This window comes from Malaclemys terrapin, chromosome 3 (assembly GCF_027887155.1).
Source record: "Malaclemys terrapin pileata isolate rMalTer1 chromosome 3, rMalTer1.hap1, whole genome shotgun sequence".
In the NCBI taxonomy this organism is placed as follows: domain Eukaryota; kingdom Metazoa; phylum Chordata; order Testudines; family Emydidae; genus Malaclemys; species Malaclemys terrapin.
Window position 1 is genome coordinate 38,818,103 of NC_071507.1, and position 27,282 is coordinate 38,845,384.

General features: G+C 48.1%; 1 protein-coding gene across 3 annotated transcripts in view; it reads left to right on the plus strand.

The window, feature by feature from the left end:
- The first annotated feature begins 2,063 nt into the window (after positions 1-2,063).
- The window catches only part of HAAO (3-hydroxyanthranilate 3,4-dioxygenase), an 84,816-nt gene continuing 59,597 nt past the window's right edge, over positions 2,064-27,282 (plus strand). Inside the window, exons 1-2 of one of the 3 annotated variants that reach the window (XM_054022545.1) lie at positions 2,064-2,167; positions 19,145-19,223. In XM_054022545.1, coding sequence (XP_053878520.1) covers positions 19,167-19,223 — 57 coding nt within the window. In that variant the 5' untranslated portion in view covers positions 2,064-2,167; positions 19,145-19,166. Of the gene's footprint in view, positions 2,168-15,190; positions 15,349-19,144; positions 19,224-27,282 lie in introns of those variants that run through there. The other 2 variants (XM_054022543.1, XM_054022544.1) reach the window with 2 other exon arrangements.

Consider the following 27,282-nt stretch of genomic DNA (forward strand, 5'->3'; position numbering starts at 1 on the left):
GGAAAACACCTGTGTACTAACAATATGTCATATGTTAACTTGAAACTATGGGCAGAGACATTATGTAATTTTTAGACTATTGGCTACTGTGCTTATCTTGTCTCGCTGCTAGACCTATCCAGGCGCTCGGGACCTCCTACCCTGTCATTTCCCTCCGCCCATAAAAATTCCATATAATTCATTGTAGTTAATTATTTGGCAGTGTCTCTGAGCTTAATAAGCAAAGTGCCACTCCGCCAGCACAGTGCATAATAAACCCATGTGCTTTATTCTACATGGTGTCCATTTTGTTCCTTGATATTGTTTCTATTTCTCCCCCTTTGGCTAATTATTATATGTGACTTAATTTACAAAGTTATTAACCATTTCATATCAGTGCCCCTTTCCACTATTGAGTTTTACAGAATGAGAAGCCAAAAATGGAAGCTATTATAGCAAGTAGTTAATTTAATCCATTTTTGTATGTCCAATACTCTGAACACCTTATGCTGAAGACTTTGTACTCTTGATAAGGTGAGGACATGATGAATTACATCAAAGCATAAAAACAGGACCTTTTGGTGCTTGTTGCTCTTATATAGCAGCCATAAAATCATTATTTTATGTGGCCGACTTCTAGGTGCACTTTGATGGTTTCAGTGCCTCCCACATGGATATATCACGGACAGCGGTAAAGTGACTGCTGTTATATTTCAAAATTTAAGGGGGAAAAGCCCACATCATTAAATTAGTAATATTTATACTATAAAGATAGTAATATTCATTTGCTGTTGATAAGTAGCCAGTTTTTCCATTCCTCTTTGTAGTACAGTAGATTGAGCAGAAAATTTTCCTGACAAATTTAAATCCTCTTAAAGATGAGCATTGCTTTTCTAAGTGGCCACTGATGACTAACTAATTTCCACTAAAAGTGGTTTTGGAAAGCTAGAGCCTTCTTCTATCATTCTTCTGGGATTGGGGAATATTTGCCTGAACTGCAGGAAACTAATTGTTGGAAATTCCCTAAGGCATTCTTAACCTCTTTAATTGTTATTGTGCAGCTGGAAAATAGGCAGAGAGGCAGTTCCATGCATTCAGTATCATCTCTGTTGCAATTACTCCTTATATTAAAGCCGGTAACAGGCCACAGCGGGGCTGTCTAGACTAGAGTTTAACCCATGTTAACTGATACCAAATTAACCTGAGTTAGTTAGTTAGTAATTGTAAATGCTAGTCCAAACACTCCACAAATATTTGTTGGTGTGTTACTTCAGGTTGAATGAAATGTTTGTTGGTTGCCATGACATCAACATGTATGCAGGGGTATAACAAACATTTGTTCCAGGATACTAAGACTGTTGGCTTACCCTAGGCTGAGTCCTAGGCCATGTCTACAATAGGAGTGCTTTGCTGGTATAGCTATACCACTGTACTATACTAGCAAAGCATGTCTAGTACAGATGCAGCTAATACTGGCAAAACTGCTTTTGCCAGTATAGCTTATTTCAGCCCCCTCCACGCTACTCTTTCACCCTTACCACCTTCTCTCCCCTCCTCCCACCCCCAGGAGAAACACACGATACCAGCAAAAGCACAGCTTTGCCAGTATAACTGCATCTCCAGTAGGGGCTTTTCCTGTACAACTGTGCTGATCAGTGATTACACCTATTCACAATGTTGACATAGCATTGTGGCCTGGACCACATGTTTGCGGAGCATCTAGAGTAGACTTTACACATGTGGTACTACTACTTATCAAGTTAATTGGCAATCAATTAACTCAAACTAAAGCAGGCCCCCAAACTCTAGTCTAGACATACCCATCAGGGAGTCCTGGATTGGAGTTATGTTGGACACAGGAAAAATGGCACTTCTTGTCAGGAAGTGTTAGGTACTGTGATGTTCCCAGTTCTTAATAGGCAGGGCCGGCTCTAGGTTTTTTGATGCTCCAAGCAATGCCAAAGCAAAAAAAAAAACCCTCTCCGAGTGCCGCCCCTGGAATTGTGCCACCCCTAGTACATGCTTGGTTTGCTGGTGCCTAGAGCCCGTTAATAGGTGTGTAAAGCAGCACCTTAACTGCATTTCCTGGTTTTCCTAAGTTTGTGATTTGTTTTTTCTTATAATGCGAACATTCATTTCAGGAATATGTGAGGAGACCTTAACTGAGTCCTTGTCAATGAAGATTTTGGTAAGTAAATGTCCTCTTTTTTCTATAAACATTTGAATGAGTAAGGTTGTTGAGGCTTCTGATAGCTCTCACAAAAAGATGGGTATATTCTCTTGTAGCTAGGGTATCCTGGCTCAGTGAAAGAAATGTGGACTAGTGTGATTAGAACAATAGCTACAGGTAGCATAGCCAAAATCATAGTGTGACAATATATCCCATAATGCTTTATGGGAATATGATGTAACTGGAATATGTTTTATGCTACCTGTGCCATGTAACATATCTCTGTAAAGGTTATGGTCTAATGAATCTGTTCATCCTGTTTGTACACATATTATTTTTGTACTTGAAGTTATGAACATTGGCTGTATACTTGCTTGATTTCTAAGTAAGCTTTGTAAGGCATTTGGTCAGCTTCTTTAGAAAGGAATTTGCGAAGTTAAGTGCCCACTCAAGAAGCACTTAAGGAACAATGGATCTTGGAATGCTCCAATCCACATAAGAAGTCTACTTGAGGACGTTCAAGGTAGCATTTAATTTAATGGCTGCTGCCTGTAGTTCTGAATCATGCATGGACATGTGGCTTGCCCATGTGACTCCAAAACTCCCTCTTGGAGCTGGACTTTGCATAGGAGAGAGTCTCCACACATAAGAAAAAGTCTATTTAAATCCATGGGAGACCCCTCCATTTTGTCTTCAGCTGGCTAAAGAGATATCCTTAGGGGTGGTGCGGTTATCTGAAAGAAACTGGAACAAAGGACAATAACCACAGGGCATGTGAGTGATTGCTGGACCCAGACTAGAAGGAGACTAGTCTGTAAAAGGAAGCTTACTGGTGAGGTTTTTATCTGTACTCAGTTGTATTACTGTATTAGACTTAGATTTGTGGGTTTTATTTCATTTTACTTGGTAATTTACTTTGTTCTGTCTGTTATTACTTGGAATCACTTAAATCTTACTTTCCGTATTTAATAAAATCACTTTTTACTTATTAATTAACCCAGAGTATGTATTAATACCTGGGTGAGGGGGCAAACAGCTGTGCATCTCTCTCTATCGGCATTATAGAGGGAGAACAATTTATGAGTTTACCCTGTATAAGCATTATACAGGGTAAAATGGATTTATGGGCGTTTAGACCCCACTGGGAGTTGGACATTTGAGCGTTAGATAAGAACACTTCTGTAAGCTGCTTTCAGTCAATCCTACAGCTGTTAGGGGACGTGATTCAGACCTAGGTCTGGGTTTGCAGCAGGCTAGCGAGTCTGGCTCAAACCAGGCAGGTCACTGAAATCCTAAGCTGACAGGGCAGGAAAGCAGGGGCAGAAGTAGTCTTGGCACATCAGTTGGCAGCTCCCAAGGGGGTTTCTGTGATCTAACCCATCACACATCGATCTAGGCTATTTATTTTGAAAAGATATGTGGCTAATTGGAAGAGATTTGGCTCTGTCACATTAGACACCTAGGTTCTGATTCCAGCTGTGTTGAAAGTGACCTTGTGCAACCTCTCAGTTTTCTTACCTGAAAGTAGAAGGAATGATAGTTGCCTGCCCTAAAGGAGAGGGATTAGATTTTGGCCAATAATAAGGTTACAAAGTACACAAAAAACATTATCACAGAAGAGATTACTGTAAAAATGCTGTCCTATTTCCTAGCCCAGTGCACTTTCCCTGAGTTAAAGTGTAGTTGAATGGAAGATCTGTCTCTTTCTCGTCGTACAACATGCCAGCAGTTTGCAGCAGAACATAGTACTGCAAGATCTAATAAGTTTTACTGTTTCAAATGCTCAACCTTCTTTTTTGGTCCCATGCACGACACCTCTCTAGGGGCATTCCAGCGACAGACGTTTCATGTGAAAAATTGGTCAACTTAAAAAAAAAAAAAAAAGTGAAAGTTTTACCAGCTATACCAGTATAATTAAACGGATAGTGTACCAGTATAACTCCTTGTGCGGACACTCTTTATTTTGGATGGCCTTTTTTTTTTTTTGTTTCAGTATAGACTAAACCACTTAAAGAACATAAGCTAAACTGGAAAAAGACACTCTTAGGCTACATCTACATTACGGGGGGGGGGGAGGGTGTCGATTTAAGATACGCAAATTCAGCTACGTGAATAGCGTAGCTGAATTCGACGTATCGCAGCCGACTTACCCCACTGTGAGAACGGCGGCAAAATTGACCTCTGCGGCTTCCCGTCGACGGCGCTTACTCCCATCTCCGCTGGTGGAGTAAGAGCGTCAATTTGGGGATCGATTGTTGCGTCCCGACCGGACGCGATAAATCAATCCCCGAGAGGTCGATTTCTACCCGCCGATTCAGGCGGGTAGTGTAGACCCAGCCTTATAGTGGAATAAGAGTGTCCACACAGGGAGTTATTCTGGTGTAACTGTATTGGTTTAAAGTCAGTATAGCTTTCCTGTGTAGACAAGCCCTAAGGAACACCTGGATCAAATTACCTCAGATTTGCACTTTACTCTTTAACATATCAATTTTCAATTGAATCTGGCCACATATGTGCACTTTAGTGAGGATGTAAAATTCAGCTTTAAGCAGAAACCATGTTGCCACCCCCTTAATTCATATACATATTATATAAAATATTAGGAAGACTAAGCTATGACAAGTAACAAGTCCTTGTAAATTTTGTACTGTTATTTTTGTCATCAATGCAAAAATATTTTTTTTAAATTGGTAAAAAACATCTATATGTTTGTTTCTTTATAAGAGTCAATGGGAAATCCCCCAGGAACTGAGAGTGAAAACAGAACAGAAACTACCCCAGGTGTTCAGAGAATGACAAACAGATCTGTACTTACTAAAGAGACCACAGCAATGCCTAATAATTCACAACCAGTTTGTCACTTCTTGTTTGCCCAACAAGCTGATAACAGATTGCACTCCCCCATAAGAATTTCATGATAGTCCAGTCACGGCCCCACATTCTGCCATCAAATTTATGTAGAATCATAAACAGAAGATGGTAAATTCAGAAGTGAGTCTACATGGAGGCTAAAATGCTAAGGACCCATGTATTGCTGCCACTGGTGGAGCTTGCATCAGCATTAGCAACTGTGGGAATTTTTTGTAAAAAGAACTCTAATGTACACATAACATAGTGAAGTCCACTAGGTCTGCCCATCTAGGGAAGGACATTCCTGCTTCAAGAGAGGATGTTTTGCAAGTATGACTGCTCCCACTTTTCACAGTTCTCCTTTAAGGGTTATATTTTCAAAGGCCTCAGCCCAGCCTCCATTTGTGCACATGAAATTCTACGGACACACAGTTTAACACACTGATACTTGTGTGCACAAATGATAGCGCTCATACACACAAAAAACCCTTGTACTCAGTATGAACTCTGTTTACATGCACAAATGGAATTTGTAGGGAGGATTCAATTGAGTTACTCCAGATTTACACTGATATACCCCAATCAGAATCTGCCTATTCATATACACCTCTACCCCATATAACCCTGTCCTTGGGAGCAAAAAAAAAAAATCTTACCGTTTATAGGTGAAAACGTATTATATTGAACTTGCTTTGATCTGCCAGAGTGCGCAGCCCCCCCCCCCCCCGGAGCACTGTTTTACCGCCTTATGTCCGAATTTGTGTTATATCGGATCACATTATATATTGGGGTAGAGGTGTATATAAATTCTAGTAAATACACAAGCTAATGATAGTGCCCAAGACAAATACCTGTATTACTGACTTTGGATAATTCAGCAATAGATATCACATTCTGAAAATTTGACTCCAAGAAAAAATTACCCCCATTTTACTTAGTCATGCACCATCTGAGAGTTCAAAAATGTACATCCCCATTCCTGATGTTTTAGGTTTCAAAGGCAATACTGCAATATGTAGCAATGTCTTCTCCTGTGTGGATTCAGGACTGATAACAGTACAGGGCCCTGATACTGTAGAACAGTTAATGGAGATTCTCCTTCAGCTCTGTGCTTTGGTAGCAGGAGGTTCCTAACATTTTGAGTTGACATAGTAACAACTGTGTAGTTCCCAGGGAGCTGTGGATTTCTTACAATACTAACCTGTTGACATCTAACCTAAATTCTCTACTTGCACTTCATGACATTTAGTTCTTATAACTTGTCACAAGTGCAAGTAGAGGGAGAGGCATTGGAGTAGTCCTGTCCACTTCCAGAGCTGCTCAGTCACCCTGCCCTCTAAACCGTACCAGTTCTCCGGCAGAGACGGATGCATGGCAGAAAGGTAAACGCCAATATAGAGCAGCGGATCCGCCCTCCACCGGGTGGCCTGAAGCGCAGGTGGAAGGGAGCTCACCTGCCACCAGTCCCTGACCACCAGGCCAGAGCTCTTGACCCAGGCGGAGGAGGCTGCCGAGTAGACGGCCTGGCAAGCCTCTACCCACGCCAATTCGCCCGGGTCCTGGACCACCAGGAGCACGTCGGCGGTGTATGCCAACAGAACCAACTGCAGCTCCAGCTCTCACAGTACCAACCCCGTCAGCCTCCAATGGAGGAGACAGAGGAAGGGCTCGATCGCCAGAGTGTACAGCTGGCCCGAGAAGGGGCACCCCCGCTGTACTCCTCGCCCGAAACTGACTGGCTCGGGCAGGGTCCAGTTGAGCCTGACCAGACACTCCGCAGAGGCGTACAGCACCTGGAGAAAGCCCACAAACTGGGGTCCGAAGCCAAACGTTCGCAGAGTGCTCAGGAGATACCGGTGGCCCATCCTGTCGAACGCCTTCTCCTGATCCAGGGACAGGAGGGTGAATGGCAGACCATCCCTAGACCCAAGCTCCAGGAGGTTCTAGACCAGATACAAGTTATCAAATGTGGTGTGGCCTGGGATGGTGTAGGTCTAGGTGGACCACGTCCACCAGCACGGAACCTAGCCGCAACGAAATGGCCTTCACTACGACTTTGTAGTCCGTCCTGAGGAGTGAGACGGGATGCCAATTCCGTAAGTCACGGAGGTCCCCCTTCTTCGGCAATAAGGCAAGCAAGGACTCGGCCCAGACGGTGAGTAGTTCTGGGCCGAGGACATCCCAGAACACGCGATAGAACTCCACGATCAGCCCGTCCATGTCCAGAGATTTATTGGTGGGCATGCGGCGGAGGGCTTCCAAGAGCTCAGTCAGAGTGAGAGGCAGCTCTAGCCGGTCTCGGTTGCTCGCGCTTACTGTTGGGAGTCTGCCCCAGAGCATTTTGCAAGTGTTAGGATCAGTCGCATCTGGGGAGAAAAGGCCTGCGTAGAAGGCCCTGGCCCTCCCGCACATCTCCGCCGGATCCGTGAGGGGGGTGCCATCCTCCGCCAGGAAGCAAGTGAAGTGCTTCTTGGCCCCCCTCTTTCTCCAGGGTGTAGAAGAAGCGGAAGCCTTAATCCATCTCCTGAAGGAGGCGGATGCGGGATTGAACAAAGGCGCCCCGGGCCCGATGGTCCTCGAGAGCCCAGAGCTCCTCCCGCTTCTCCCGGCACACTCCGCAGAGGGATGGATCCTCGGGGCTGGTGGCCATACACCTCTCCAGCTCTAAGACCCCCCCGTTTCAATTGCTCTATTGCCGCATCCCTCCATCGGCTGCTGCCCCAGGTGTAGTCGCGGCAAAAGAACTGGGTGCGCACCTTCCCCAGGTCCCACCACCGCTGCGCTGAGGGAAAGGCACACTGCTGCCCTCGCCCGGCCAGCCAGAACTCCCGGAAGGATGTCACAATGCCCACATCCTCCAACAAGCTGTTGTTAAAATGCCAATAGGTTGGCCCCAGCCTCTCCGCGCTAAGAGAGTCTGTCATGGCGGCCAAATGATGATCAGAGAATGGGGCTGACCAGAAGCTGGAGGAGTGGGCCTGTGAAAGGTGGAAATGCGATAAGTAGATGCTGTCCAACCGGGAGTGGCGCAACCAATGGGCCGCCAACCGGACAAAAGCGAAAGTTGAAACGTCGTCCAGGTGGTGGTCATGTCAGATGTCCACCAGGGAGTGATGGTCGACTATCTTCTGGAGGACATCCGTGGCGGCCGGTCTCTGCTCGGCCCCAAGCAGTCCCGCTCCTCGAGGGTGGCGTTAAAGTCCCCACCCAGGACTAGGTACTCACGAGGATCCAAAGGTGCTGAGGAAGGCGGACGCCTGCTGATAGAAACGCAGCCACTCTGGGCCCGATGTCGGGACATAGACGTTAACAAGGTTGACCATGAGCCCCTCCACACGGACCCGGAGGTGTAGCAGGCGGCCCAGCACAGCCTCGGTGACCCCCAGCACCTTGGGCCATAGGTCGGGGGAGAACAGGGTTGCCACTCCAGCCGTATAAGCTGTGAGATGGCTAAAGTAGACCCTGTCCCCCCATTCCAGCCGCCAGCTGTCTTTGGCGGCTGGATCCGTATGGGTCTCCTGCAGGAAAACCATAGAGTACCCCCCCTTCTGAAGGAAGGAGAGTATCTGGTTCCTGCGGAGACCCATCCTACAGCCCTGGGCGTTCAATGTTGCGAAGGTGATAGGTGCCATGAGGAGGGCTGGGGGGGGATCCTCACCAGCAGGGATGCTCATGGCCCTGTCGGGCCACGCAACAAACCGTGACCTACCCCGTAGGTGAGTAAGGAGTCACGGAAGAGGCAGACCCGCTGGTAGGCCGCAGCGGCCTGCTTCCCGGTCCTCTTACCCTCCCCCATGAGGGCCCTCGCGGCCTGGAGGATTTGTTGAAAGTCTCCTCCCCCCCCCCCCCCCCCCCCAATTGCTGGAGAGCGAGCTGCACCTTGTTACGGGAGCCACGGACATCTTCAAGGAACTCCCGCAGTTCTTCTCGCAGCGTATGGGGGGGTTGGGGTCACTGGCCACCGACTATCCTCTGGAGGGGCCCCTGACACAGCCTCGTGGCCCACTAAGACAGGCAGGCAAGGGGCTGACCCCCAACGCGGCGCCTGATGGGCTGGCACCACGAGGCCCGCCTCTTAAATCCCAGCTTAATAGGGAAGGGAAGAGAGCAGCTCCTGGTGGGAACGGGGTTATACAAAGGCCGGTCCCTGGGGGGTCATCCTCTGAGAAACTTAAGGAGTCAGCCCCAGGGGTGGCAATGGCATCACGGGAGGTGGAGAGGAGAAGGATGGGGTTGGCATCAGGGCAGGACAAAGATCAAGAGCAGGCACAGGGCCGGGGTCAGGAATAGGGGCAGGGAAAGGGGCGATAGTGGGACTGGGGGCCCCAGCAGCCAGGCCACTGGGGGGTGTCACCCCACGGTTGGGCTCAGGGGTCTTTTGGGTGGGAGGGGGACCCCTCAGTGATGCTGGGCTCGTGTTCGAAGGCAGGTGCTGTGGCCATGGCATCCGTAGGTGGAGAATCAGCGATGGGCCCCCCCACCCAGGAAGGGGGTCGGCTGCCCCGCAGCTACAAGGGATTCCCCTGGTGACTCGGGTCCCGGCCGCATGGCACTGACCGTCGCCTCAAGAGGCTCTATGGCTTCTGGTGGGGTGCCATCTGTGGCAGGGTTGGTGGGAGAGTCCAGGGGCTCCTTGGAGGTGGGAGCGGAAGCACTGGGGGATGGAGCACAGGGAAAGGGGAGTCAGGGTAAGGTCGCCTAGATCGAGGCCAGCTGGCAGAGGGTCATCCTCCCCCTGGGTGACTGGGGTCAGACCTAGGGCCTCGATCTCCTCGTAGATGGAAGGGAGATCACCTTCCCTCACCCCGAGGTTCTCCTCGCCAGGGCCAAAAGCGATGCTCACCTTGGGGCTCACAGGGATGTCAGATGGTAAGGGGGCAGGAGAGGCTCCATCGGTAGCCTCCGCAGGAAGGCACTCCAGTGGAGGGGCGGCGCTTCTCTCCAGTGCTGCCATGTCCTCCCCAGCCAGCACCGGTGGATGGAATACACCCATGGGCAAGGTGGAAGGCTCGGCCTTGTTGCCCCCCTTCCTGGTCTTCTGGATGGCCTTCGCATCGGATGGAAGGAGCGAAACTTGAGCCTTCTGCTTGCCCCACTTCCCGTGCAATAGGGCCCAACCTTGCATGGTGTCATCTGGGGGCTAGTTAGCAGGGGTCGGGTTGGGGGCAGGGGCAATGGCTCAAGGAGAGCGGTGGGGTGGCATGAGGGAGGGAAGATTCCCCCTGGGACGGGCCCCCTCCCACACCCGGCGGTACCCCCACCCACCCACCTCCACAGGCACTGCCAGATTGCAAGCAGCAGAGGCGGGGCTCTCCCGCTCATCTGGGCGCACTGGGGGAAGGTACCCCTTGGGCTCGAGGAGGAGAGGCAGCTCTGGGTGCCGGGCAACCAGCAGCACTGGTGCCCTGCCAGGGTTGGGGGGTCCTGGATGTACCTCCCTGTTCTGGGCCAAGGGGCAGTCCCTCCGGACGTGCCCCATCGCCCGGCAGAGGTAGCACCGGGCCTCCCCCGTGGAATAATGCACCCGGTAGCAGGCCCCCGGTAAGGACCAGGAAGGACCCTGTGAGCACCTCTCCATCACATGCCGCCGGCGGCAGTTGAAGCTGCACCTGCCGGGGTAATGAGACGGCATGACGGAGGGCGGGGTCTTTGCAGCCCAGCGGGAGAGGGCTAACAACGGAGATGGGTTTCCCCAGGGTAGAGAGGGTGGGCACTAGGAAGGGAGGGAGGGAGGGACAGGGCGGCATTGGGAAGGAAGGAAGGGAGGGACAGAGGTCAGAACTATCAGGACACCCAGGTCCTCTAGCGGCTCCTGGGGGACAAACCCCCACCACCACCAGCAGGGCCTTCTCCACCGCCTTCTGGGCAGTGGCCTCCGACACTAGGAAGAAGACGACCTTTCCATACATTTTGGAGGCCGCTATGATGGCCATGGGCCCCACCACCCTCTCCAACACCCGCACATAGGTTTCTACGTGGGGCGAGGCGGGCACCAGGAGGCAACGGACACCATGCTTCCTGGTGAAGGTGGGGAAGGGACCCCGGACACTATAGATGGTAGTGGAGGCGATGGTCGGAAGAGATGATGTAGCGGCAGGCGGGAGGGCACCTGTAGAGCTAGTGGAGGGAGCAGCGGGGAGGGATGCTGCGGTTGGTGGTGGGGCAGCCCTTGCCATAGAGGGCCCGGTCTTTTTGGCAGGGCTCTTACCCTTCTTTTTGCCCTGGCCCTTCCTGCCGGCTGGGGGGGGGGGGGGGCTCCCCCAGAGTCAGGCTAGGTCTATACTACCTGCCTGAATCGGCGAGTAGAAATCGACCTCTCGGGGATCGATTTATTGCGTCCCGTTGGGACGCAACAATCGATCCCCGAATCGGCGCTCTTACTCCACCAGCGGAGGTGGTAGTAAGCGCCGCCGACAGAAAGCGGCAGAAGTCGATTTTGCCGCCGTCCTCACAACGGGGTAAGTAGGTTGCGATACGCCGAATTCAGCTACGCTATTCACATAGCTGAATTTGCGTATCTTAAATCGACTCCCCCCTGTAGTGTAGATGTACCCTTAGAGGGGGCAAGGGACGTCGCAGCAGCGGAGGTCACCCTGGTGCCTGCTGTTGTCAGCGCCCCAGTGGGGGCGGTAGCAGGTGGTTTGGTAGCAGCGGTTGAGGTGGAAGCCGGAGGGGTTGATGGGGGGCAGGCGGAGGAGGGGTGGAGAGGTCTGCCTGAGGGGTCCCATCCGCCTCATCCCCTGCCATAATGAGAGCGGGGGGAGGACAAACACCAGAGGGAGGAGGGGAATGGGGGCAACCACTCCTCCCCGCTAGGCTGCAGGCAGGGGAGGAGGGGTCGGATGGTGAGGGCTGAATCGGGGGGGGGGGTAATTGGGGTGTGTGTGGGGGGGCAACTCAGGATGGAATTCCAGCTCCTCTAGTTTCACTAGGGGAATGGGGGATGAAACAGCATGGGGGGAGGGGGGTGCAGTGAAACAGGGACCAAATGGGATGGGCACAAGCACACAGAAGGGGACATGGGTGTATGAGGGGAGGTGCTAATCAGGGCAAGGGGGGCCGCAGGGGGAGGGGAACAACCAGGCTAGGAGTGGGGCAGAGGAACCAAGGGGCTAGCTTCAGGGCTGGGGTGGGGCAAACAAACAAAAGCTATAGAGGGAAACAGGCAAGGCAGACAAACAAACTGAAGCTAGCTAGGGGGGCTGGGGCAAAGGGAGGGACAAAAGGCTGTAAGGGGCAAATGGGGCAGGTAGCAAGGGGCAAAGCTGGGGAGGAGGGGGCAGTCAAAGGGGGGTGGGGTACATGCGCCTATGTATGCTTGTACAAAGAGTCAATATGGACTGGCTGCTGCTTTTGGCCCAAAAGGTGGTGAAAGGGCGAGGCAAGCCAGGGGAGCAGCCAGTGGGGGTTGTGGAGGGGGCAGCGATGACGGTGATGGGGATTGAAGGGGGAAGGACACAGATGGACCAGAGTAGGGTTACCATTCGTCCAGATTTACCCGAACATGTCCTGCTTTTTGTGTTAAAAATAGCGTCCAGGGGGGAATTTGTAAATCACTAAAAATGTCCGGGATTTCCCGCCCCCCCCCCCCCCCATGCAGAGCGAGGCGCGGCTGGGAGGGCTGCAGGAAATTCAGCCACTCGCATGGGGCTCTTCCCCCGCAGCTTGCCGGGCTGGACTCTGGAGCAGCTGTAGAGCTCCTCCTCCCTTCCCCCCCCCCCCCCCGCATTCTGAGCCGGCTGGCCTGCCGGGCCATTTGCATCAGGCCTCGGCAGCTCCTCCTCCCCTGCAGCCCAGCGCCCCGCTCCGGCAGCACTGGGTGGGGTGGGACCGGGTTGTGTGTTGCGCTGGGGAGCGCAGCCACGTGTCCGGCTCCGCACAGAGCCCAACACCATGTTCTGAGCGACAGGGTAAGGGGGCCAGGGGGTAGGAGAAGGGGCAGGGAGATTTTGGAGGGGGCAGTCAAGAGACGGGGGGCTTTTGGGGGGGGCAGAGGTTTTGGGCAGTCAGGGTACAGGTAGGGGGTAGGGTCTTGGGGGGGGTCTTAGGAGGGGGCAGTCAGGGGACAAGGAACAGGGAGGCTTAGGTAGGGGGTGGGGTTCTGGGGGGCAGTTAGGAGCAGAGGTCCCAGGAGGGGGCAGTCAGGGGACAAGGAGCAAGGGGGGGTTGGGAGTTCTGGGGGGGGCTGTCAGGGGGCAGGAGTGGGGAGAGGGATCGGAGCAGTCAGGGGACAGGGAGAAGAGGGGTTTAGATGGGTCGGGAGTTTTGGGGGGGCTGTCAGGGGGTGGGGAGTGGTTGGATGGGGCATGGGAGTCCCAGGGGTCTGTCTGGGGGTGGGGGTGTGGATAAGGGTTGGGGCAATCAGGGTACAGGTAGGGGGTAGGATCCTAGGGGGCCAGTTAGGATGGGGGGAGGGTCTCAGGAGGGGGCAGTCAGGGGACAAGGAACGGGGGGAGGGTTGGGGGTTCTGAGGGGGGCAGGAAGTGGCAGGGGCAGGGCTAGGGCGGGGATCCTACCATCCTCTTTTTTGCTTGCTGAAATATGGTAACCCTAGACCAGAGGGCAAGCACACCCCATGTCCCCACAAACACAGTCTAGACCCCCACCACAAGAGCACAGTTCAAAAGTGATTTAGTCCTTGAGGGCCCCCTCCACGGTGGTCTATAGAATTTCTACGTGCTCCCCCACTGGTAGATGGTCCTCTTCTTCTCCTCCCTGGTGCTCCAGCAGCTCCTAGGCAGCAAACACAGCAGCAGCTCCAGGCACCAGTCCCATGGTCAGCAGGAAGGACCGCTCTGAGGTGGTGGTATCCACAGTAGCAGCAACAGATGGGGTTGGGGTCCCTCACACCCCTCCTCTGGGAAGCAGGCCAGGCCCCCCCTCCAGGGCTACAGCAGGAGCAGCAAGTGAGGGTTGGGGGAAGAGGGTTCACCAGCCAGCCAGCAAGCTAGCACATAGCAGAGAAAGAGGAGGGTGTCTGGCCCAGCCAAGGGAGCAGCTAGAGTAGCAGCAGCGAGAGCCTAACAGCAGTAGAAACAGCAGCCCTCTCCCTCCTTCCTCTCTCCAGGCCAGAGGGCAGCAGGAGAGACAGTAACCTCAGACAACCTTTCCCTGGGTAAGGTAATAGGAGTAGTTCCAGAACAAGCAGGAACTTGCAGGAATCAGTTAAGGCAGGCAGGCTAATTAGGACACCAGGAGCCAATTAAGAAGCTCCTAGACTCAATTAGGACAGGCTGGCTAATCAGGGCACCTGGGTTTAAAAAGGACCTCATCTCAGTCAGTGAGGTATATGTGCAAGGAGCAAGAGGTATTAGGAACTGAGAGTAGGACTGAGAAGTACAAGCATTATCAGACACCAGCAGGAAGGTCTTGTGGTGGGGATAAAGAAGGTGTTGGGAGAAGGCTGTGGGGAAGTAGCTTAGGGAATTGTAGCTGTCATGCAGCTGTTACAGGATACATTTTAGACAGCTGCAATCCACAAGGCCCTGGGCTGGAACTCCGAGTAGAGGGCAGGCTTGGGTTCCCCTCAAACCTCCCAACTCCTGATCTAACACAGGAGGAGTTGACCTGGACTGTGGGTTCCACCAAAGAGGAAGGTCTCTGGTCTGTTCCCCGACCCATTAGGTGGATTACCAGGGACTGCGGGGATTGTTCTTTTCCCTATGCTGGCCTATGTGATGAGGTTAACTGAGTGAACAGCAGATTTGAGCTATGAAAGTAGCCAAACTGAGGGCTGCCATGAATCTCTGAGATGAGCAAATCTGCCAATAAGTGCAGGACCCACCAAGGCAGAGGAGGAACTTTGTTACAATATATATATATCTTTATGTAGCCTTCCTTCTGCCTTTCTTCTGTGTGATTGTTTAGAATACAATCATCTAGTTAGTATATTGTTTTTATGATAATGCTATTTACTGACATTTAACCTGTACTTTCAACAATACAATGAATAAAAATTGAATGATTGTCTTCTTTCTAGCCCTGCTAACACACACACGCACACAATTTATATATTTAAACCGAGCTAAGCAAAGATCTAGATGTTTTTGAAATGCATGAGTTGATTATTGGCTAAGCTTATAGTTTGCTCTACAAAATAACCTTTGACTGATCAAACAAAGTAGTTCCCTTTGTCACCCAAGCCTGAAGAACTCTATTTTATCAACCAATCACCAGAGCTTTGTGGTGGGAGTAACATACCGAGAGTGCATGCTGCATACTTCTCTGCCAACTCAGTAGCTTCCTCAAAAGTCTCATTACTGGTGAATCATGGAGCTGCTTGTAAATGTAAGAAAATGGATAGAAGAAAACAAAGCTGCTTTTTTGCCCCCAGTGTGCAATAAGCTTATGTAAGTAAATGAAGATCTTGTTTTACCTTGCATAGTCTCAGGGATAAAAGGAAACTGCTGTAAATGTCATGCAACTAGCAAAGGTTAATAAGTATGGATAAAATTGTTCTTCAGGTCTGGCCACAAACTTTTTATTTTTAAAGACAGAAAGTGCTTGAAAACTGTTCAATGATTTAAAATAGATGGACTGCTGTGTTAAGCACATTGCAGTCTATGGCCCTGATCCAAAATTCATTGAAGTCTACAGCAGTCTTTCTACTGACTTCAGTGGGCTATGGATTAAGCCTTATGGGAGAAAAAAAATCTCATAGGATCACACTTGTGAATTATGAGATTCACCTAATAAATTGCCACTACTTCCCCCACACTTTGTGTTTCCAGACTTGGTGGTGAAAGCCATCCCAGCTGTGAGAGAGGGGCTACTCCTACTATTTTTTTATTGTAATAATGGGGTCATCCTTCACTTCTGGAGCTGAAGGAGTAATCTATGAGACAAGGGGGCAGGGAAGAAGAGGGATGCTTATCACAGCTGTCAGTTGGGGGTTCTGCAAGCTGCTCTGGCCTGATCAGTTTCCTGTCTGTGACTCAGGCTATGTCTACACTAGCACTTTTGTCAGTACAAATTATGTCACTCAGGGGTGTGAAAAAACACCTCTCTGAGCGACATAAGTTTCACTGACAAAAGCACCGGTGTGGACGCTTGCAGTGTGGCTGTGCCAGGGTCCAGAATTTGGCACCTTCTTCCAATCACAGTAACAATTATTTCTTTTGTCAGTGGAATAAGGCATAATGTGTTTGCTTCAAAACCTACAGTACATGAATAAGAAAAGAAGGGCTTCCTTAAAAAGTTTCTTTCCTATTCCTCTTCATGATGTTTTTATATTATAATCCAGTTTTCACATTATATTATGTTCCTTTTATTTTCTGTGATATTTGTTTTAATCAATCAAAAGGAAATTGTAAAAAAAAAAAAAACTTCCAGGAACCCACTTCTTTTTTTTTTTCCTACCCCAAAGGATTCCCTGTAATTGAAAGTTAAGGAATGTTAATGCTTTTCATGACTGTGTGTAAATGTTTGCTTTTCTGAGTAACTATTCCAAGATATAGATTTCACTGAGGATCACTATGCACATTCCCCCATCTATTGAAAGTACCGTTCTATGTTCTATTGTAGACAGAAAGAAAGACAAAAATGCTAGGCCTGAGTAGATCTCATTGAATGAAAGAGGACAAGAAAGTGTCTTCTGTTTGTGATTGCTTTCATTTGATGACTAGTTTAAAATAAATATTTCAGAATGAATTCTGCTATACTTTTGCAAGGTGTCTTCATTTCTAAGCTTAACAATTGCACCTGTGCTGTGTTGAAGCATTTTGAATATTCCTCTTTTCTGTTCATCAAGAAGAGATATATACTTTGCTGGGTGGCGGATGAAGCTTCCTCTTGTGGAGGCTCAGTCTAGCCCCCTGACACGCCTCTTCTGTCCAAGGCCACGCCCCTGTTCGCTGCTCTCAGCCCCCCCGCCCATGGCCTCGGCTGGCGTGGGATGCGGGGGGGGGGGGGTCTGAGAACTTGGTTAGGGCCACGGGGTGCAGGGAGGTTGAGAGCTCGGCCCTGGCCAGGGTCAAGCTCTCAGCCCTGGCTGAAGCTCCAAGCCCAGAGCCCTTCCCCCATTCTGCCCCTTCCCCTGTGGCTCCGCCCCCACCCCACCTCTTCTCCCCGAGACCCTGCCCCCTGCTCGCTCCTTCCCCACCTCCACTGCGGCCCCAAGACTGGAAAAGCTCTGTACCCCTGCCTCGGCCACAGGGGTATTACCCAAGTCCATGGTGGGGAGAGATTTTTTTTTTCCTGGGGTCCCCAAATCTGCCACTGTCCGTCACCCGGTGGTGAGATTTGGGGAGGCTTAGCCTCCCCCAGCCTCAATTACGCACTGCCTATGCCCACCCAACAATACCTTATAGCCCAGGGATTAGGTCCCTCTGCTAGAAAGTGGGAGTACTGGGTTCAACTCCCTGATCCAAATTAGGCAGTGAAGGGATTTGAACCTGCATCTTATACATCCTGTGTCAGGCTCTGACCATTTAAATATAAGGGTTGCTCCAGCTGTACTTTTTGTGGTGTTAGGAATGCAAATATGCCTACTAGATCAGGTTCTGCAGTTGAAATAGGCTAAATGCCACCAGGGCTTAAGCAGCTTAGTGGCATCTGGACTTAGGTGGCTTTGCAGAAATGTAGGTGGAGTTTAAGGACCTCCTCAGTGCTCTTTAAATCATTGGTGCTTTGCAATGAAATGAAATACCTTGATTTCTATGAAGACTAACTACCTCAGAATTCAGTCATGATGCTCTCACATGCTAACAATATTCTTCCACCTTTTATTTTATAGCCCAGCCCATGCTTTGTCTTAATATTTCATGAGTTGTCAGCTATGCTACTTACAGCTCTGTCAGTGCTGCAGTCCTTTGTGCCCTGCAACAAGCAGAATGTTACTATAAGTTCACCAGTGTGCCAAAAAAAAAAAAAAAAAACCACACACACCTTGGAAATGAACATTAAATCTGCATGATGCGAGTGCTTATGATTTCAGATCCTTATTTTGTGATGCTGGCATAAGCTGAGTATTATAGCGTGTACAGCCTCCTGGTGTGGAAATAGTTGATTTGAATATTGTACTTTTATCATTTAATTTGTGTAGCTTTTACTTAAACAAAGGTCAAGGCAGTTATTGTTGTTTAGCATTGTAGTATATTAGGGCCCTATGTTTCATATCACCAAAATGCTCCTTGCAGTAAACAAAACGAAGGTGGCGAAAACAAAACCACGAAACAAAACGTGCATGTTCCAACATCTCAGAAACTCTCCCAACATGACTCTGTTGAAGATGGCTGAGTGTATAGGCATCGTTGCAACACACTAAGCATTGAGGCCCAGATTCAGTGTGAAGATATTGCTTCTCTATCTCAATGGTAGCTCTGTGTGCCCCTGCTCTCATCCCGGAGTTGCATTCCATGGTAGTGTTGCTCCATTGCTACTGGACTACCAAGGATTACCCAGCATCCCTGTCATTAGGGGTCTCTGTTGTGTAAGATACTATCTGGGACAGGTAATACCTCTGGCTGCTGACTTGAGGGAAGGGTGAGATCCACACATAAGGGGGTCCCTTCTGCACATGGAACTTGGAGGTACAGTCTGGCCTGAAGGAAGCTGCCTGAAGGGTGAGATCCACACATAAGGGGGTCCCTTCTGCACATGGAACTTGGAGGTACAGTCTAGCCTGAAGGGAGCTACCTGAAGGCTAATTTTGGCATTCAGAGTAGTCGAACTGAGAGAAAAAGTGCTCATCAGAATTCACAAGCATGGCAGAATTAGACAGAGGGCCTGATTCTCCTCTCACTTCCACCACTTTAAAATCAGGTGCAACTTTGGTGAACTCATTCCTGTGACACCATTGTAAGAGTGGTGTAAGTGAGAGGATTCAGGCCCAACATTCGTATCAATAGCTTTCAGTAACTTTACTAGCTGTGAAGCATTACATTTTACTTACAAACTTCTAGTCTTATCAGATGATATTGCAATGATAATTATACCTAGCTCTCAGATAGCACGTTTCATCTTTAGATCTCAAACGTGTTACAAAACCCAGGTCTCCTGAATTCCAGTCCAGGGGCCTAATCACTGGGTCATATTGCCTAAACTATTTAATAAATTAGTTATTGGCTGTAAAATACTTCTAAATCCTCAGATGAAATATAGAAATGCAAGATATTCTTACTAATCTCTTTAAAATATTTTTTCCAGGCATTGTCAGAAGCTGAATGTGATGTTTGTTGGAGGACCAAACCAAAGAAAGGATTATCATATTGAAGAAGGAGAAGAGGTAACATATAGGACATTTCTGTTTTACTCCTTTTATAGATCTCTAAGATTAAGAAATTTACCTGTGACACCTGCAAATTACTAATGTCCTGATTAATTCTATTAAACTGATTAGATGTCGGCAGACAAAATTGACAGAATAAGCAGTTCCATCAGAATACTTTATGAAATTGGGTCAATTTCATCAGAATTTTCATTAGGAAAAGAATGGAAAAAATGTTCTAACAATGTCAGAATGTCCCATTGCAATATTTTCAGAATGAAACTTTTTGGTTTTTCATGTTTAAATGATGTTTTGTTTTGAATTTTGTATTTTGTGTTCTGGATTATAATATAATACAACACTTTTTTTTAATATCAAAATCTAAATGAAACATTTTGATCAACGTAAATGGAATTTCCCCCTCAATTTCCCATTGTGGAGAATTTAAAATTTTTGGTTTGCATTCCGAGTCAGAATGAAAAAAATTCAACATCTGGAATTCCTTCATGAAATGGAATTTCCATCCTTTGCACGACTCTAGTATTTATGTAATTGGGTTCTGCCTTCTACTGACAGAAAGCATGCTTTGCACCTTGAATAGTCATTTGCCCATGTGTGGAGTGCAAATAGACCAAATCAAAATGGCAACATCTTACACCCAAACTTGCACTGCTGTAAGCCTGGGATTTTCAACTAAACACAAATGAGCTAGATACAAAACTCCCATTACATTTCAATGGAATTTGACCATCTAATTCCCATAGTATAATGAAAATTTGAAAATGTCAGCCTAAATGACTTCACAAATACAAGGCAGTACAGAATTAGGCCTAGCATTTTTAAAAGACTTTGTGGGGATTTATATACTTACCATGGAAACAATTAATAGAATCATACCTTAGGTGATTTTATATTGTAATAGTAATATAACTTAATTGTACCTGAGATGAAAAGCACCTGTTATATATTTATAAGCAAATACTGTTAGGAAAACTGAGTGCATTTTTGTCTATAAGAGATAAGATCCTGGTGAAAGAGATAATCACAACTATAGGATGTCAGGTTACAAAACATTTGAAGGAACCTCCAATCACTATTCTGCTGTTATACTACATTATTATTACATATTATTGATAGGGTTGGGTGAAGCTAAAGGAGTTAAGGTTTGGCAAAGCACTGGAGTGATTGTAGTGGGCACAGGTGCTGGAACTAGGGATGGTGGGGGTGCTACTGCACCCCCTTGCTGGAAGTGGTTTCCATCATATACAGTGTTTACAGTTTGGTTCAATGGCTGTCAGTACCTCCACTATACAAATTGTTCCAGCATCCCTGGTGATGGTGTTGCAAAATTAAAACTAATGACCCCAAACCACCGGAATAGGTGACAACTAGGGGTGTGCTGTGGGGGGGGGGGGTTATTTCTGTTTTGAAGCAGGTTCTTTTGGTGTATTTGGGTGACTCATTCCATGATGCAATCTACTTCTCTTGTGGAGTGTCCTTGTTTGGTGATGGTGGTTTGAAGTGTGTTCAGGTCTATATCCTGGACTTCCTCCTCAGAGCATGTTCTGTGGTATCTGAGTGCTGGGTTTAGATAACAGATTTCTGGGTATGTTTGGAGAGGTTACTGGATCTATGAAGATAGGTGTGGTGATTCATTTGTTTCTTGTATATAGCTGTCTGTAGTGTTCCGTTGTTGAAGTTGATTCTGGTGTCCAGGAAGTTGATGCTAGTGTGGGAGTGTTCCAGATAGTTTAATGGAAGGTGGTGGTTGTTGAAGCTATGGTGGAAATTCATACCCCTAGTTGTCACCTACCACCCCACACTGGAACCCATATGAGGTATCCTCCAACAACTATAACCCATACTCAGTGGGGATCCCATCCTGAAAGAAATCTTTCTTGAACCCCCTCTTCTGGCCTTCAAACAACCACCCAACCTCTCCAAGCTCACTGAGAAGCAAGCTCCCCACAGACCAGAACACACCAACTCAAAGCGGCACCAGACCCTTCCAGAACAACAAATGCAAAACCTGCAGACATATCTCCACTACTACAGTGATCAGCACATCTTTCAAGATCCATGGATCCTACACATGCCTATCACAACATGTGGTGTACCTCATCTAGTGCACTAATGCCCCAATAACAGCTATGTGGGTAAAAGCAGATAATCACTATGCTTTTGAATGAACTCACACAGGAAATGATAAAAAACAAAACCACCACATCACCTGTGGGTGAACACTTTTCACAAAGTGATCACTCCATATCTGACCTATCAGTCCTCATCCTCAAAGGAAACCCACACAAAAAAATGACCCTAGGAGCTTAAATTAATAACTTTGCTAGACACTAAAAGTCATGGACAGAACAGAGACACTGGATTTATGGCTTATTACAACAATCTATAACCCACTAATAACCCCCCCTCCCTTGCATTTCCCCCTATGACTAGAGGGGTGTTAATGATCCACTTTATCTTGAATGGTCCCTGGAAATGTGTTATCTACTTATGCAAAACACTTTGTTCACCTTGTATTTAGCTGTGACACTCTGAGCCCTGGTCTACACCACAGAGTTAGGTCGGCGTTGTGACAGTGTATCCCATAAGGCTTTATGGGGAGGGGGTGCTTATAAATGTATGTATGACATAACTGGAATATATTTTGTGCTGCCTGTGCCATGGAATATATCTCCATAAAGGTTATGATCTACTATATCTATTCATCCTATTTGTACATATATATCATTTTCTACTTGAGGTTAAGAATATGGGCTGTATGCTTGCTTGGTTTCTAAGTAAGCTTTGGGAGGCATTTGGTCAGCTTCTTTAGGAAGGAATTCGCCAGGTTAAGTACCTGATCAGGAAACACTTGGAGAACAATGCATCTTGGAATGCTCCAATCCACATAAGAAGTCTTCCTGGAGACATGCAAGATACCATGTGGACTAGGGTTACCATATTTTGTGCCTCCCAAAGGAGGACACTCCACGGGCCCGCCCCCGCCCCCACCCCAACTCCGCCTCCTCCCCAAAGTCTCCGCCCCCTCCCCTGCTTCCCGCGAACATTTGAGTCGCGGGAAGCCTAAAGCAGGTAAGGGGGAGTGTGGGGGGAGGAGGCGCGGCCCAGGCTGGCCCGGCCCCCGGCCGACCACCCCCGGCCCGCCCAGCACTGCGGTCCCCGGCCCATCCCCCAGGCCCCCGGCACCGCACCGCCGGTCCCCAGCCCGTCCCCCGGCCCCGCCAGCCCATCGCCCGGCCTGGCACTGCCGGAGCCCCCGCCGGAGTCCCCGAGCCCCCGTCGGAGTCCCCGAGCCCCCGGGCCCGGCCCCGCCGGAGCCCCCGCCGGAGCCCCCGGGCCCGGCCCTGGAGTCCCCGGCCAGGCACCGCACCGCCGGCCGGCCCCGGAGCCCCCGGCCTGGCCCCGGAGCCCCCGGCCCGTCCCGGCCCCCCCGATTTTCCTGGACATGTCCAGCTTTTTGGGCTTTCCCCCCGGACGGGGATTTGGAGCCCAAAAAGCCGGACATGTCCGGGAAAAGCCGGACGTATGGTAACCCTAATGTGGACAATGACTTCGGCCTGTAAAGACTGAGTCATGCAGGGACATGTGACTTGCCCAAGTGACTCCAGAACTCCATCTTGGAGCTGGACTTTGCATATGAGGAAGAAAGGGGGTCTCCACCCACGAGAGAGAGTCTATCTAAACCCGTGGGAGACCCCTCCATTTGGTCTTCAGCTGGCTAAAGAAGGAGCCTCTCCACCCCCCTAGGATACTTGAAGGAAACTGGAACAAAAGACAGTAACTACAGGGGTTGTGAGTGATTGCTGAACCCAAGCTAAAAGGAGATTAGCCTGTAAAAGGGAGCATTCTGGAATTGGTGAAGAACTTATCTGTATTTAGTTTGATTAGACATAGATTTGCGCATTTCATTTTATTTTACTTGGTGACTTACTTTGTTCTGTCTGTTACTACTTGGAACCACTTAAATCCTATTTTCTGTATTTAATAAAATCACTTTTTATTTAGTAATTTACTCAGAGTATGTATTAATACCTGGGGGAGCAAACAACTGTGCATATCTCTCTATCAGTGTTATAGAGGGCGAACAATTTATGAGTTTGCCCTGCATAAGCTTTATGCAGGGTAAAACAGATTTATTTGGGTTTAGACCCCATTGGGAGTTGGGCATCTGAGTGCTAAAGACAAGCACACTTCTGGAGCTGTTTTCAGGTAAACTTGCAGCTTTGGGACAAGTGATTCAAACCCTGGGTCTGTGTTGCAGCAGATGGGAGTGGCTGGCTCAGCAAGACAGGGTGCTGGAGTCCTGAGCTGGCAGGGAAAACAGGAGCAGAGATAGTCTTTTGCACATCAGGTGGCCGCTCCCAAGGGGGTTTCTGTGATCCAACCCATCACAGACGTAAGCTGCCTTGCATTGACCTAACTCTTTAAGCACTAAAATGTCACTCCCACCGATGTAACTCGCCCTATGCCGACTTAATAACTCCACCTCCGTGAGAGGTGTAGTGCTTAGGTCAATGTATTTCGTTTGATGCAGTGCCAGTGTAGACACTGCATTGCTTACATCGACTGTTGTTGGCTTTCTGAAGCCATCCCACTATGCCCCACACTGACAGTTCAATTGGTGCAAGTGCTCCTGGTGAGGATGTGCAATGCCAGCACAAGGAGCATAGTGTGGACGTGCAAAAGCAATTTAATTACTGAGGTGGCTGTATGTCAACGTAACTTAGGGTATGTCTACACTACAAAATTATGTCAACCTAAGTAAGTTTCCAAGCCCTGAAGAGCTCTGTGTAAGCTCGCAATCTTGTCTTTCTCACTAAAAGAACATGGTTCAATAAAAGATACTACCTCACCCACCTTGTCTCTTGTTTTCTGTTTTTTCTATTAAGCTGGAAAAAAAAGAAAATTGAACACTAGTTGTCACTCTAAGCCCATCTTTCCCATCTTCGTACCCATCTGTCTGTATTCTCAAGCTGCATATGATGGACTTGGCTTTTACAAATTGCTGAAATAGAAATGACAGGAATTAATTTCCGCCAGGAAATTCAAGAGGACAACAAATAAAGCTGAGAAAGGCAGTAAGAGGTTTAGCCTTTTCATGCATGAACTGCTCTGTCTCAAACCTTTCCAGTCTTAATGTAGAATCCCATCTTTTTGCACTGAATGCACTTTTCAAGTTCCGAGACTAGTTACCTGAAAAGGTTCCTATGGTAATTAACATGAAGTTCCTTGAAAAATAGCAAATATTTTTTCATTCCCTAACTGTACACATTATGATAACGCAGATAAAAAGCAATCAAATCTCTCTTACAGCAGCTGCCTATTAAATATTGTTTTAGACTACATCTACACTTGAGCTGGGTGTGAGATTCACAGGAGTAGTTATACTTGCAACTAGCTCTCATTGAGCTAGCCAACGAAAATTAGTAGTGTAGCCACAGTAGCACAGGCAGTGGCAAGTGGCAGCCAAAGCTAGCCACCATGAGTACATACCCGCGGGATCGGGTGGGTTTGTACTTAGCACAGGCAGTGGCTATAGGCACATGGGCTTGCTGTGCTACCATGGCTACAGAATGCTAGCTGTTATCAAACTAGCACAAATACGTCTACTCAAATTGGGAATCCGCTCCAAAGAACATAGCCTTAATGTTCTTTCACTTATTCAATATTAAACTAGCTTTTCCTAAAGAGACTTATTTTTTTAAACTTTTATTGCAGTGAATCAGATGGTTACGAATCTCTTTATACAATAAATACCAACACATTTTAACATAGGCAGCCCAATTTTCAAACATGGGCTATTTAATAGGACATCTAAATGCCATATATAGATGTGCAACTCAGAATTTAGGGGGAGGAAAATGCTCATTGACACAAGTAAGTGATAAGTTGAGACCCAAAATGTGCATATCCTATTAAGGAGCTCATGTTTAAAAGCTGGGCTCACAATCTTAATGCCAGTTTAACAGCACTATTGTATATTTAAAAATAATGTATGGTGGTAGCCTATTATAAGCCACTCTAGTTATAAGGGTTTAATGTCTCAGTGATTTGAAAACTTCAGCCACTGACACTTACCAGGTTGGAGGAAATTCCAGGCAGACACGTTTGTTTTGGGAAGGAAGTTAATTTTAGAATAGTTTAAATCTGTTAAGTTCACTTTTCCATGTACAGAACTACATACACATACACAATTAGTTGATAATATTAGAAAGGATCTTCTGTGCTTCTCTAGCCCAGTTCTTCTCGGCCTGCAGGTCACATCCCCCAAGGGATTACCAGCATGTCAGGTTTGTGAGCATGCTCCAATTCTTGGAACTGACACTCTTAGCCATTACTTGTTGCATCATCTTCAATCACACTCAGTAGCATCCCTCATCTTGTATTCTGTTCCCCCTCTGATCATTTTTATAGATACTGGAGTTAGAATATCCAGTTTATCAGAGATGGGCCTGAACTACCACTCAGACTTTAGACAAATTTGGCTCTAAACTGTGTGGCTTGAGCCCACCACTGCAGCATACTCATTTTTTTTCTCTAATATGTACATACCAAGTTCCCTTTGATCTCTCTCCATAGAAGCATAGATATGTGGGGCTCCATCCTGCAAACTTTTACTCATATGCAGTTCCATTGACCTCAAAACCACACTCACTCCCAAGAGAAGGACAAGGAAATTTTGGAAATCTTTATCACTTTGATCAAACCAAGCCACACTTGGCACAGGAGCAGAATGACCACAACCCCCAGGTCTAGGCAAGTTCAGGGCTAGCACTAGAGTAGACTTAGAGCTACTCTAACTTGGACTTAACCTACACTTAAAAGTTTTGCTGATATAGCTATAACCTCCTAATTTAGACATGTCCTTTGTATCAGTACAACTGCATCTACACTAGGGCTTTTGCCAGCACAGAAATGTCACTCAAAATAAATAAATCCATCCCACTTTTAGCTAACATTGCTATAGTTACAAAAGCTTCTAGTGTAAACCTGGCCTTATACCCAGCTATCTATGGCTACAAGGGGCAATACTTGGAGCTAGGGATCAGCCAACTGCAGGGGCACCCTGGCCACATCCCTTTCTCCTGGACATTTCCCCCTACACTGAAGGTGGGGTTGGGAGAGGGGTTGCATAGGAGTTGTGGTGACAGCTCTTCACACCCCACAGACTTCCCTGTGCGTGGGCATCTTCAGGGACTGGATTTACTGGCATCCTGGCTGCTTTGTGCTGCCTGAATGGGAGCAAAGATCTAGCAGCGTATCTTTTAAATTCTTCCTCCTGTGATATTTTCCAGAGTTCCCAGAAAAAAATTCTACTCAGGGATGAGATGTGGCATGTGCAAAGTGAAGAGACTGGTTTGTTTCAGGGGAAGTCAGTGGGAGATGAAGACCATGCCCATGGTGAAGCTTGAGTGTGGATGGATAGTTAATGATAATCCGAAATAGTTTTTCCCTGGTTTCAGATTTTTACTACATTGTGTGTGTTTTGTTTGTTATGCAGACAGTTTAGTCAGCAAAGTAGAAAAAGGCCTTTTGGTAACTTGTAATATTTTAACACCTGATCTATCTAGCTGTGAAAATACTTTAAATAAAGGGTTGTTTGTTTTTAAATGAGAAGGGAAAAAAGCTCCTCTTGCAATCAGTGGGAGAGAGGTTCCATTCACATCAGAAGCAGCCTTCATCTTCAGAAATAGTTTTGCCGCCTAAGATTGGTGGGATAAGGCTTGTGTAAGCGGGGGTATGGTCCCGCTATTGTGGGGAACTTTCCTGACTTCTGCACTACCCCGGTGAGGTGGGCTAGCGAAAGGATCTGAGTCCCCGCTCCCACTTCCTTTACCCAGAGGCCTCCCTGCCCTTCCACTCTCCCGTCTGTCTGAGTCCTCGTAACCCCAACAAGGCTGGGCCCAGGATTCCTGGGGGGGCTCGACCCCCAACCCTGCTGTGGTCACCTAGGGCAGGGGCTAGGGTGTCCCCACTCCGGGGTACTCTCTCTGCACTGGGCACCTCCCTAACCCACTGATTATTCCGTACAATTTAAAGCAAACACAAGTTATTT